Consider the following 12,366-nt stretch of genomic DNA (forward strand, 5'->3'; position numbering starts at 1 on the left):
AAAAGCTGGACACAAGTGAGAAAAAGGAAGACAGTTTATTGATTATGGGACACAAAGAAACTGTGTCCTGAAAAGCAAGAGAGAAAGACATTACTGTGCCGGTTCAAACAAAAGGGAATTAGAGCCAAACATAAAATCAGTCCTGGAGACTGCTGACCAGACATGTCGACTGTCAGAGTCAGCAGCTCCTGCTAACGGCTGCCTAACCAAAACTAAAGAAAACAAACAAACAAAGCCCACAAATCAAGACTACCAAGGTCCAACCCCAAACTAAAATAACCAAACCCAGCAGTCTAAGACTACTGAGGACAAAAAGGGGAAAAAGAACGAAACAAACCAGCACCACACCAACTAAAACCCACCCAGCTCCTGCTGCTCTGCTCCTGACCGTCTTGTTGTGGCCTCCTCTGTCTTAAGTAGCCAGCAGGTGCCAATTAATGCACACCTGTCAGGTGAGCAGAAGGACTGAATGGAAAACGGTCCAGCAGCAGGACGGAACAGAATGACGTTCCATTTGGTTTCTGTCAAATATAGTTGCAAAACTCTTTCATCTTTGGGTTATTTTCTTTGAGCAATATTGTCATGAAAGAACTTTTTAAATTAATGCCAAATATGTTTAAAAAGCGATTTGACCGGCTGTTCACATAATAGTTGGTGATGTCACAGCTGTTGAGGAGAAAGTCTCAAATGGTTCATGTCATAAATGTTGTTGACCTGCTGGACTCCAGAGTCAGACGGTGACGTTACAGCAGGAACTCTGGTTCTAAGGTGTTCCACCAACAGATGTATTTGTGTGTCCCCATCAGGTGGCGCTGTGGGCGGTCTCCTGGGCAAGTGGATGAGCAGAGGGCAGTTCCAGCCTTTGCCTCAGATTCTGATGGAGTTGTCTTCGAGCCAGAAGCAGAAGCTCTGTAATGAGATCCGCCAGGCGTTGGGAAGTTCGTACTATTTGAACTTGATCAGCACAGAGTTTCTCATCTCCTATGTGATGAGGGACGCCGAGCTCAACCAGAAGGTCACCTCGGCGCTCATCAAGTACGTCACCAAAGAGCTGAAGGTAAAGGTGCGTTATTAAGACTGAGACCCGGACAGAGTCCTCATAGCAGTTTGTGGCGTGGAATTCAGAGTAGATGATTCCTGTGGGATTCACGAGGGATTCCCGAAGGATTCCCGAGGAATGGGAGTCGTCTCTGCCATCAATCACGGACCAGGATGGGACAGGATATAATCGTTACCGGAGCAGGACGGGAGCGGTCTGGGTCGTGAATGAAACGGCTCTCAGAGTGAATGACAAGTCCGGTTCCCTTCTGGGAAGGTGGGCGGGGTCGTGACGAGTACGGAGAAACCGCCAGACCAACAACAATAACAAACTACAGCAACTCAAGACAGAAAGGAAAGAACATGAGTGGAGTTGGAAAGAGAAGCAGAACCTGGAGCCATGTTCATTGATCATACAAAGGAGAAATGGAGTCTGCAGGAGAACATTTCCATACAGAACCGACTCCACAACAGACTCTGAGAACCGAGAGAACCTTCTAAAACAGAGCAGATCATTACTGACAGAAGAAACCAGATCAGCTCTTCAAGGCTGAGACACTCAGTATTTGCACACTAAAGTTGTATTTTGTGTTGTTGTTTCAGTGTTTTGTGTTGTTTGATATGAAAAAGGTAAAAATGTTTAGTTTTTGTTTTTATCATTTATTTTGTACGTTTTATCTGAATAAATAGAATATTTATACTTACAAGAATAAATGCGCATTTTTTAACATTAGTTACTCATTTTGTGCATGATTTTATTTAGATGTTGATAATAAATTAAAAAAGCAACAAAACAACATAAAGAGTCATTTGAGATCCGATCCAAAAAGAGCCAGAATTCCCATCATTACCACAGCAATGAGGTATGTAGGCTAACGTCGCTACGCTAGCTTGTTGCAGATGCACAGTTGGATGCCTTATTGAAAGGGTCAAATGCCGATCCGTTGCTGAGCTACATTTATACAAAAAGAGCTGGAAAAATAAGAATGTCCCTTTTCACAAATAAATGATTTCTGTCAGCTGATAAAGGAGAACTTTAGATCAGAGAGTTTAATCTCTGTAGTGAACATTTAGGCTGATCTTTTCTATTCATCAAGCTAATTCTGCTTAAACAATTTGCTGCACGAATACGAGGAATTACTGGAAACTGAAAACACTTGCAGACAAGTAGATCCATGAACGTCTTTGTTTTCGTCGTCTGAGCTGGAATCTGGATCAGAACTGTACAAACGGATAGCTCAGATAGTGCTCTACATTTTTTTTAGCTATGCTATTGTTAGCTTTAAGCTAGCAGGAACAATGTATAGTAAGTTGATGGAAAATTAGCAAAAAAACAACCCAGATGAGCCTTTCAAATGAACTCCTGCAGAAAATATGTTTTGGTTTTTGCCTAAAAATGCGTGAAGACCACTGGGAACGATCTTACAAGAGAAGAAAATCGAGTTGGAGTGGGACTGGAACAGATAATTTCAGCCTCATGACAGATTTTCTCTACAAAACAACTTGAGATCCTGTTAGAATAAAACCCGACCAGCTTCTTGTTCTTTTCTCTGCGTCTGTTCTTCAGAAAGTGAGTTAAAGCAGGAGAGATGGGCTTTGGTTGCGTAATGACCACGGACAGAGACGCTGCAGGAATAGAAAGCAGCGCTACACAAAGGCGCGCGTTCTGTAATTGCATGAGCGGCGAGGAGATGGATCACGCTGCTCGTCATTAAGCTTCTCACAGAAGCTCCAGCGAGGTCAGACTCCTGCTGCAGAGAACCCAGCTGCAGACCTGATGACCAGCTCCCAGCGTTTGTGAAGGTCACATCCGGCCGTAAACGGGTTTGGACTCGCCAGGCCTCCTGTGGAGACGGACTGCTTCTTCAGACAAATTTGGAGAACCTGATATCGACTTCCTGCCTGTTGCTTTATGCGCAGCAGCTAATTATAGACGGCTGAGATGGACCTGTGGATTCTGGAGCTCAGTTCCGGGTTTGATCCACCAGAAACTCATAGTAAGTCTCTGAAGGAGTCAGAGAGCTGGCTGAGATCCACTCACACTTCAGGCTACGATACCACAAAGTCTGGCTCCGCCCACGACTGCTGTAGCCATAGCAACAAAACGAATTGGAAGTTTAATCTGGAGTGATCTCAGGTTAGAGATCCTCCATAAAAAACACCAGAATTCCAAACTTTGGAATCAATAAAATACATTTTTAAAGGAGAGAATCATTTACAACCAGAAAAGTTGCTTTCCCTGCGATAATGCAAGAGCATGAATGCTTTTTGCTGAAGAGGCTGAAGAAATCTACTTTAACTGATGAATAATGTCCTAAATGTTTTATTACTAAACTTGCATCTTTTTCAAAGTGCACAAAGAATCTGAAGACTTTCATGGAAAAATTGGCAAAAATTGCGCAAAATCTTAAATTGCGTAAAATGTGTGAATAAAAGGTACAAGTATGAACGTCCTGCTGAACTTATTGACACCAAACTTGCAGAATTTACAGACAATATGAGAAGTTTTTGTAAAAACCGTAAAAGTTGAAAAAAATAAAATACAATTGTGTAAAATCTTAAATTGACTAAAATGGATTGTTACCAAAAGTACAAGAATACATTTCCGGCATGTTTTGATACCAATATTGCATTGGTTTCAAAGTGCACAAAGAATCTGATGAATTTCGTTTAAAAAGAAATATCACAAAAATTCCATTAAATGTCAAAAATTTTGTAAAATTTTAAAAATTGTGTGAAATTGCATGACAAAAAAATTCTCATTTAATTTATTGGGGTTGAAAAATTGTGTAAATTACGTAGAATCGTAAAAACTGGAAAGTATACAAATACTAAAATTACAAGCATGAATGCCCTGAAAGTGCTGAATGTTTTAATATCAAATTCGTAGAATTTACAGAAAGTGCACAAAGAATTTAAAGAATTTCTTGAAAATTTTAAAAGAAGAGAAAAAAAATCACATAAATTGTGTAAAATCGCTTAAAATGAATCATTACCAAAAGTACAAAAATATTTTTTTCTGATTTTTTTTTTATACCAATATTGCATTGGTTTCAAAGTGCACAAAAAATATCATGCAAAGAAAAAAAAAAAATCACAAAATTTTCTTGAATTTAAAAAAATTGTAGAAAATTAAAAAATTGTTGTGACATTTAAGAATACCAAAAGTACAAGCAGGAATTTTCTGAACTTGGTGAATGTTTTTAATTGCAGAAATTGTAATAATTTGAAAAAAGTCTCATTCATTTCAATGGGGTTGAAAAATTGCACAAATTGTAAAAGTCGTTAAGTTTACAAATACCAGAAGTACAAGTATGAATGTCCTGAACGTTTTGATACCAAACTTGTAGAAATTGCAGAAAATGCACAAAGAATTCAAAGAAGTTCTTAAAAAATCTTAAAAGTTTTGAAAAAAAAATCATATAAATTGTATAAAATCTTAAATTGCTTAAAACTGATCATTATCAAAAGTACAAACATGAATTTTCTGAACTTGTTGAATGATTTTTATTGCAGAAATTGCAACAGTTTGAAACAATTCCCATTCATTTCAACGGGGCATTCATCCCACAAACGTGCAGAAGAAGAAATAAACTATAATAATATTTAAGAGAAACTGGAAGACAATCTCACAAAGATCATGAAACTTTTGTGGTGAACTTTGCGTCCGTCTGTCCACTTTTCATCTGAACTTTCTTCAGATGTTTCCTCACATCCGATCCGTCTCTCCTGAAACTGACCTGACCCTCTGGATTTGGGTCGATGTCCACGTTCACTGTTTCAGGAGCTCTTTAAAAATCTCAGGAGGTTCTCGGCTTCCGTCTGTTTGTCAGGATGACAAACAAAAGACGATGTAGTACACCTCGTTGCCATGGTAACCACAGATGTATCAGGTCCACAAACCTGAGAAAATGTTTCGTCTTTTGCATAATCACAACAATGAAAACATATATTTGTCAAAACAAGAGAAGAATTGAAAGTTTTTTGATTGATTCCCTGAAGTCATTTCAGGTCCTGAACTGAACATCTTTATGTTGATCACGTCTTGATGACAGAAGATCTTAAAAAACCCAGAATGACAAACTATTGAAGCTTCATGGATTCCTAATCCACCAGATTGTTGTGTGTCAGATTATTCTAAATCTCCTGGATCAGAAAATCCCTTTCACTTCTTCTCTAACTGATTCTTCTCTTTTATCTCCTTCAAAATTCTAAAAACTGAGGATTTCTCTTTGCTGCAGAGAACGCCTTTATGGTTGGATAGTTTCACACCAGCAGTTTTCTCCTCTTGACCCTGAGACATGCGGTTCTGCTGCAGCTTCAGATGTGTTGATGGACGTCCATCAGTCTGTGGTGGATCCGTGACTCCACCTGTCAGAACACAAGCGTGTGATCTGCTGCATCCAGCTGTGAGGTGTTTGCCGTGATGATGAGGCGTCCTGATGGTCCTCGCTCTCTCCAGCTCCTCCCCTGACCTTCAGCTCCATAAAGACGGAGGCGATGAGCAGATGTTGGATCACTCTGCTCTGACGGAGACGACCTCCACGCTCTGAAACCCTCAGGACCATCCAGAACCATGCTTACCAAGAAGCCACATGAAGCAGACGAATCCTCGGATGCTGTGAACTCGGAGAAGCTGCTCTGCGGTAAAGTAAGTGACTATATGTAGTCTCATGTTTAAAAAAAAAAAGCTTTTGTAGCTGTGATCAAACTATTTCATGTTACATCCAAGATGATGACAAAGGATCTGGTTGAAAACTTTTCTGGAGGTTTATTTTAACCAAAAGTCAGAAACATCCGAATGAAAACTCTCATCTGACAAAAAGAAGATCTTTAGTTATTGTTTCACTGATGGAGATTCTGATCATCCAGATTAGGGTAATCCAACGAGATTGAGCAGTAACCTTAAAACGTTTAAAGTAAAACTCCTGACTCGTGAAACCACAAGAATCCTGCTACAAATTTAATTCCACCGTCTCTCAACCTGTTCTTTAAACTGAGGGGCGTGGCCTTTTGATCACCTGCAGACATCAAAGAAAGACATCAAAGAAATAAAATAACTCAGATGTTTGATGTAATTAATAACTCTGCAGCGCAGCGCCCCTCCCCTCCTGGCGCTGATACAAAAAAAAAAAAAATTAACTGACGGTCTTGTGCTTTTCCCCCAACACCTTTAACTGTTGAAGGTTCATCTACTTTCATCTAAATCAGGAGTGTCAAACTCAATCAAAGGGTCCAAAATTTAAAACACATCTGAGGTCGCGGGTCGAACAGGATAAACATTTATCGAACTCTAAAACTACATTTTTAAAACTTTAAAACAGTAACTTTTTAACATAATTATAAACTAGATATATAGTATTACCCGTGATAATGTTAGTGTGAATGCTGGAAGATGAACTTGGCTGCTGAAGGTGCTGAAATTGATAGCTGAAAATGCTGAAGCTAAAAGCTAAAAACACTGAAGCTAAAATATTAGCTTAATGCCAAATTAGCCTTACAAATCTTAGTAAATGCCAAAATAGTACAAAAGGCTTGCAGAATTCTAGCTTTAAAACTTTAAAACTGTAACTTTTTAACTTAATTCATAATAATAAAAAGCCAGGAATATTATTCCAGAATAAATCAACATAAACCTTAAATAACTTTCAATATTTTACTCTCCATAAAAATATATTTTGTCAAAATTATGCAAGTTAGAAATAAGAACAAGATAACATCGGGTCATTAATAACAATAAAATAAAATGATCTGGAGGGCCGGATAGAATTACCTGGAGGGCCGGATCCGGCCCCCGGGCCTTGACTTTAACAGTTGTGCTCTAGAATATTGGCTGGTCGTTGGAGCCGTCAGTTGGTACCTTTGAGTTACCTAGTTTAAGCCCCAGCTCCAACAATCACAGACCCACCAGGGGGCGCCAAATTTGTTTTTTTGCCTAAGGCGCCGTCTATCCCAGGCCGGGCCTGGAGGGGGTCACGTGTGGAGGTCATTGAACACGGTCTCTCTGATGTTTTCTTCTTCTGTGAAACCTCAAATTCTGCAAGGAGCCGCTGAGAGCAGCGGAGGAGAGCCGTGGCGGTCTGGGGAAGCCGTCATGCTCCAAGAAGAGAACAGCAACCATCATATTCACTCTGAAGAATGAGGTGGGGGGTCTGATTAAGGCTCTGAAGCTCTTCCAGGTTGGTGCAGCCGTGTCCGTGTTGAGTGAACTCCTGATGGGATGATCCTCAAAAGTTCTGTTTTTCTGGGTCGGTCAGGAGAAGCACGTCCACCTGGTCCACATCGAGTCCCGGAAGTCCAAGCGCAGAGACTCCGACTTTGAGGTCTTCGTGGACTGTGACAGCGAGCATGAGCAGATGAAGGAGCTGACTCAGCTGCTGAGCACGCACGCTCAGATCGTGGAGATCTCCCCGTTCGGGGGGTGCCCTCCTCTGACTGAAAACGACGGCGCCGAGGCTCCAGAACCAGACGGCGTGCCCTGGTTCCCCAAGAAGATTTCCGATCTGGACCAGTGTGCAAACCGGGTGTTGATGTACGGCTCCGAGTTAGATGCTGATCATCCGGTAAGTGAGGCGGCGCCGCAGAGGAGCTCCCATTGCTGAAATGCTTTTATTTTGAAAAGCCTGACCTGTGCTTGTAACCCACCTGTGTTCCTGCAGGGATTTAAAGATGGAGTTTACCACCAAAGAAGACAATACTTTGCTGATGTGGCCATGACCTTCAAACAGTAAGAACCAGTTCTCCCTTCAACGTCCGGGTAGGAAAAAACTCACAAAAATAATATAATAACAAAATATTTACAAAATAAATTGTTTTTTAGTGTGCCAAAGGTAAAATATGATCATATATGGATATAGTTTGCTCTGAAAGACTTAATAAAATCCTGGAATGGCCCCTTTAAAATCACATGACAAGTATCATGACAAGTGTATCGCGATACGTATCGTATCACCAGACTCCTGCTAAACCACACCCCTTTACTGTCCACACCAGCGACCCCCCCACTCATATTTACAGAGGCTGAACGGAGGGAGCGAGACCCCACTGGAGCGGAGGCTTCATCACTGGTGTGGAGGATCCATGAGGAAAACACCGGATAGAAAAGGAATAGAATATATTAAAGTAAAAACAGAAAAAATAACAAATAAACTAATAAATAAACCTTAATAGACAGATATAAATCACTAAAAGTAAATTAAAAAGATAAATACATATATACTATTAATACATAAAGTATTGTGAATATGTAATAAATCCTACATTTCAGCTAAAAGGTTCAAAAGTTGTTTTTTGAGCCTTTCTTTTAAAAACCTGAACCGTCCCTGTTCGGTCCACAAAAAGTTCTTCCAGGAAACCAGAAAGCTGCCAAAGTGAGGCGCTTCCTGTGCAAGATGGCGCCGGAAGGAGGAATGTCACAACTGTCGCCGGTTGTGTCAGCAGAAGTTTCTTAAAGTTTAGCAAACCCTTTAAAAAATGGTATTTTAAAATCTTTTCAGAACTATCAGCTTTTAAGCTTTTAAATGTGAATAAACTTTAACTGTCTAACAGTTTAGTGTGAAGATGAGCCTCAAATGGGACAGAGAACTTTCATCGTTCTATGTCTTTCAAGTCAATATTAACAAGTGTTCAAATTTATATAACTACACACATTTACCTCGGAGAAATGCTGATTTTCTCGGTGAATCAGCTGATCACGTACGCAGTTACGTCAAAGGAAAAAAAGTTGAAAGTTTAAAACAGGGGTTCTGGTTGAGGACTTCTTTCTAATGATTTTGAGCACACATGGCGTTTTTTTACGGCCGGCTCTGGCAGGGGGAGGGACTTCCGACTATTAAGTTTCAAGGTCCATATTTTTATTTGGCCATATTCTCTTGGCCAAAGTTTGGTTTGATGAGAGTCCCTCCGAGTTCTGCATTCTTTCCTTTTTTGTAAGACTGTGGTTTCACTTGAGTAAAAACTTGACATATTTTCAATTAAAAGCCTGAATTTTTTTAGTGGAAATCGGATTCCCAAAATCAGCTACACAGCGGAGGAGGTGCGTACCTGGGGCGTGGTCTTCAGGGAGCTCAACAAGCTGTATCCTAGCCACGCCTGCAAGGAGTACCTGAAGAACCTCCCTCTGTTGACCAAGGACTGTTGCTACAGCGAGGACAACATCCCTCAGCTGGAGGACGTCTCAAAGTTCCTGAAGGGTAACGGATGAGGCCAAATGTGGCTAAATTTGAACCACGTCTAACACTAAAGTCGTGTCTGCGTCTCGCAGAGCGATCAGGGTTCACCATCCGGCCGGTTGCGGGGTACCTGTCCCCTCGGGACTTCTTAGCCGGTCTGGCGTTCAGAGTGTTTCACTGCACTCAGTACGTCCGCCACAGCTCAGAGCCTCTGTACACTCCTGAACCGTGAGTATGCGACTCTCATCCGTACCCACATCCCTCACGGTTGACCATGAAGCCGTCCTTCTTTTGCAGGGACACATGCCACGAGCTGCTGGGTCACGTCCCCCTGCTGGCGGAGCCCAGCTTTGCTCAGTTCTCTCAGGAGATCGGCCTGGCATCCCTGGGCGCTTCGGATGATGCTGTTAAAAAGCTGGCCACGGTGAGAGGCGTGTCCACGCGGCACATTTCACTAGAACTCCTTTTATGTTGTTACAAAGGTTTACTGTCCTTACGGTGGTGTTTGGCCTTGATAAATCTGGAAACACAATCAGCTGGGACTGCTGTAGATGATCAAAAAAGTGAAGAAACTTCCTCCAATAGTTGTGAGAACAATGGGCACATGTGCAGAAGGAAACAAAAGAACTCTGCAGGGTTTCAAACGCTGCTGTGGTGACTGACGTCCTGTTCAAACTCCTGTTCCAGTGCTATTTCTTCACCGTGGAGTTCGGCCTTTGTAAGCAAGACGGCAAGCTGCGAGCCTACGGAGCCGGACTGCTGTCCTCTGTCAGTGAACTCAAGGTGAAGCAGCACACCTGAACACCCATGCATTAACCCCTTCACTTTAGAGCACTTGTGTAGTAGTTCACCAGCCAAATTAACAAGATTCCGCTCTTTCTCTGCTCAGCATTCTCTGTCAGGCAAGGCCAATATCCTCCCCTTTGACCCCGTTCTAACATGCAACCAGGAGTGCATGATCACCACCTTTCAAGAAGCTTACTTTGTCGCTGAAAGCTTTGAGGAAGCCAAGAACAAAATGAGGTAAGTTTTAAAAAAACGAAAGTTTCTAAAAAACTTTCAGAAAACACTCGAGCATTTGCAGATCTCGAGTACAAAAGGAGACAGAGAGGCTTTCTCTGAGGTTTCAGCGAAGAACAGAGTCTGGAACTTCAACGCTTCTTTTATGAGGATTAAAGGATCAGACAATGTTTTTCTGAGCGGAAAGAATGAGTTGAGATACAGACACAGGTAGACAGATGAAAGGAAAAATGACTTTTGAAGTCATTTTGATCCACATATGATGGCAGGATCTGTAAGATTGTGACAGAAACATAGATTATCAGCATAGAGATAGTCACAGCCTGAACCTTCAGCTGAGCGACAGAACTCTACGGTTCTTCACCACCTTTGAGGAGTTTGTAAGTCAGTCGGTTGGAACAATGTCGTAGGAAGTGACAGATAGAACAGACGGTCATCTGCTAATAAAATGATTATCTCAAAGAGACTGCACATAGAAAGCTGAAGGGACTGAAATGGACTTAGAGACAAACTGGGGCCTTGTCAGGGGATGCTAAACTCACATGTCAAAGTGTCCTTGGATTGGACACTAAACCCCACAATGCTCCTGGTGGTTATAGGTTGGCGTCATTTATGACAGATAGGTGAAAAAATGTATTTGTCCATTAAAGAGAATTCAGTTAGATCAATTCTACGGTATAGAACAGGTAAAAGAAGATGTGATGGTAAAACCAAACACAATACAAAATAACAAAATGGGAAAATAAATGAATTAATTGAAACCGGTAACCAAACACCAAGTCAACTGTTTTTCTCCATAAATGAGGCTTTAAAAGTGCAGTCTGTTGGTCCTCGCCACATTTTTGACTATTTAAAATAAACTTGTTCATTATAGAAACTATAGTCTGAAACCATCTGTGTGCTGCCCCCTACAGGTATTACAGTAGAATTTTGTGGTTGGTTAACTAGTGTAAGTTCCAGAAGTTTCTCGTCATCATCCTCTTATCTCCAGCACAAAAGCCCCGCCCATCTTTGATTCTGTAACGGTTGGTCGTTAGCGTGTTAGCTTTAGCATGGGTTGTGGGTGTATTCCTTCAAAAATCTACTGACTTGTACAACTTTCCAGTGGATTTTGAAGTTAGTCAACAGTGGTTTAGTGCAATTGGCCAACGGACTCCGTCTTGGTGATGGATTTACAATGAACATTTCACTCTGGATTGTTAGCTTAATATGTTAGCCTTCATTAGCATATGATGCTAGCATCATTTTACCACTGAGACACAAGTCCCCTTCAGAATCACTACAGAGCTTTCTGTGGAGATACTGGCATCACTTTGTTCAGTACGACTCTCCGTATTGAAGACGCAAAGTGACTATGTTACCTCAAGCTAACCTCACTGTCAATCACATACCAGACCACACCTCCCCCACTCAGCCCGCCTTTTTTTTAATCTGATCAGTAAAATGCTTTTTTTATTTTAAATTAAAGTGGAAAAGCGCTTTATAAGTATACACCATCTATTGTCACCATTTACCTGTTTGGCTAAATCCCCATTTTTCACTTTAACCTTCCAACATCATTCTGATTTTTTACATCTTTACCTAAAATGTTTTTTTCAGTTGAACATGTTTATATGGGAGGATACATTCTGGTGTTTTTCCTGCAGGGAGTTTGCAAAGACCCTTCATCGGCCTTTCACTGTGCATTACAACGCTTACACTCAGAGCGTGGACGTTCTGACCAACACCCACAACATCAACAGCATGGTGAAGGACATCCGGCACGAGCTCGACATTGTAGAAGAAGCTCTGAACCAACTCAGCAAACCCCTGAGAGGAAGAGGAATGTCCTGGAAATCTGTGGCTCCATCCTGAGAGGATTCATTCTCATACAAATGTATTTTTAGCTTGAATAAAGGCTTTAACACACCTGGGACTGAAAAGGGGCGGAGTTTGAGGCTGTAGCTAAAGATTTGAAGTTTGTTTATTTGTAAAATTTAGATTTTAGGTTTATATAATCCAAATGATCACGTTTGGTATTAAATGTTTGTCAGTTTTACACACCAAGATCTAAAAGTGTTTTATGCAAATGATGATGGTCTGCAGCAGTCACTAGGAGATCATTTCTGCGCCTTTGAGAGAACATTTGACCTTCGCC

General features: G+C 41.2%; 2 protein-coding genes across 4 annotated transcripts in view; both read left to right on the forward strand.

Annotated features, from left to right (window-relative positions):
• Positions 1 to 1,771, forward strand: part of LOC112160406 (protein C19orf12 homolog) — a 5,422-nt gene extending 3,651 nt beyond the window's left edge. For both annotated transcript variants that reach the window (XM_036211382.1, XM_024294885.2), the window contains exon 3: positions 807 to 1,771. In XM_036211382.1, the coding sequence (XP_036067275.1) occupies positions 807 to 1,075 (269 nt within the window). In that variant the 3' untranslated portion in view covers positions 1,076 to 1,771. The remainder of the gene's footprint in view (positions 1 to 806) is intronic.
• Positions 1,772 to 2,493: 722 nt separating this feature from the next.
• On the forward strand, positions 2,494 to 12,137 carry LOC112161307 (tryptophan 5-hydroxylase 1). Of its 2 annotated transcripts, XM_036211383.1 has the most exons (11): positions 2,494 to 3,035; positions 5,280 to 5,689; positions 7,083 to 7,217; positions 7,296 to 7,601; positions 7,698 to 7,765; positions 9,034 to 9,230; positions 9,302 to 9,437; positions 9,507 to 9,633; positions 9,897 to 9,992; positions 10,099 to 10,232; positions 11,876 to 12,137. In XM_036211383.1, exons 2-11 carry the CDS (start codon positions 5,615 to 5,617, stop codon positions 12,081 to 12,083), a joined length of 1,482 nt encoding a protein of 493 aa, XP_036067276.1. In that variant the 5' UTR covers positions 2,494 to 3,035; positions 5,280 to 5,614; the 3' UTR covers positions 12,084 to 12,137. The 2 variants fall into 2 exon arrangements, with proteins under 2 accessions (XP_036067276.1, XP_024152175.1); XM_024296407.2 differs by lacking the exon at positions 2,494 to 3,035 and having other exon boundaries at positions 5,058 to 5,689.
• The last annotated feature ends 229 nt before the right edge of the window (positions 12,138 to 12,366 follow it).

Source organism: Oryzias melastigma, linkage group LG3 (assembly GCF_002922805.2).
Source record: "Oryzias melastigma strain HK-1 linkage group LG3, ASM292280v2, whole genome shotgun sequence".
Lineage (NCBI taxonomy): Eukaryota > Metazoa > Chordata > Actinopteri > Beloniformes > Adrianichthyidae > Oryzias > Oryzias melastigma.

What these genes read in the sequence shown, in the direction of transcription:
- LOC112161307 (XM_036211383.1), top strand. Translation starts at nt 5,615, where the DNA reads ATGCTTACCAAGAAGCCACATGAAGCAGACGAATCCTCGGATGCTGTG. An exon ending in CGTCTCAAAGTTCCTGAAGG is followed by an intron (nt 9,231 to 9,301) that starts GTAACGGATGAG and finishes TGCGTCTCGCAG; the next exon opens with AGCGATCAGGGTTCACCATC. An exon ending in GAAGCCAAGAACAAAATGAG is followed by an intron (nt 10,233 to 11,875) that starts GTAAGTTTTAAA and finishes TTTTTCCTGCAG; the next exon opens with GGAGTTTGCAAAGACCCTTC.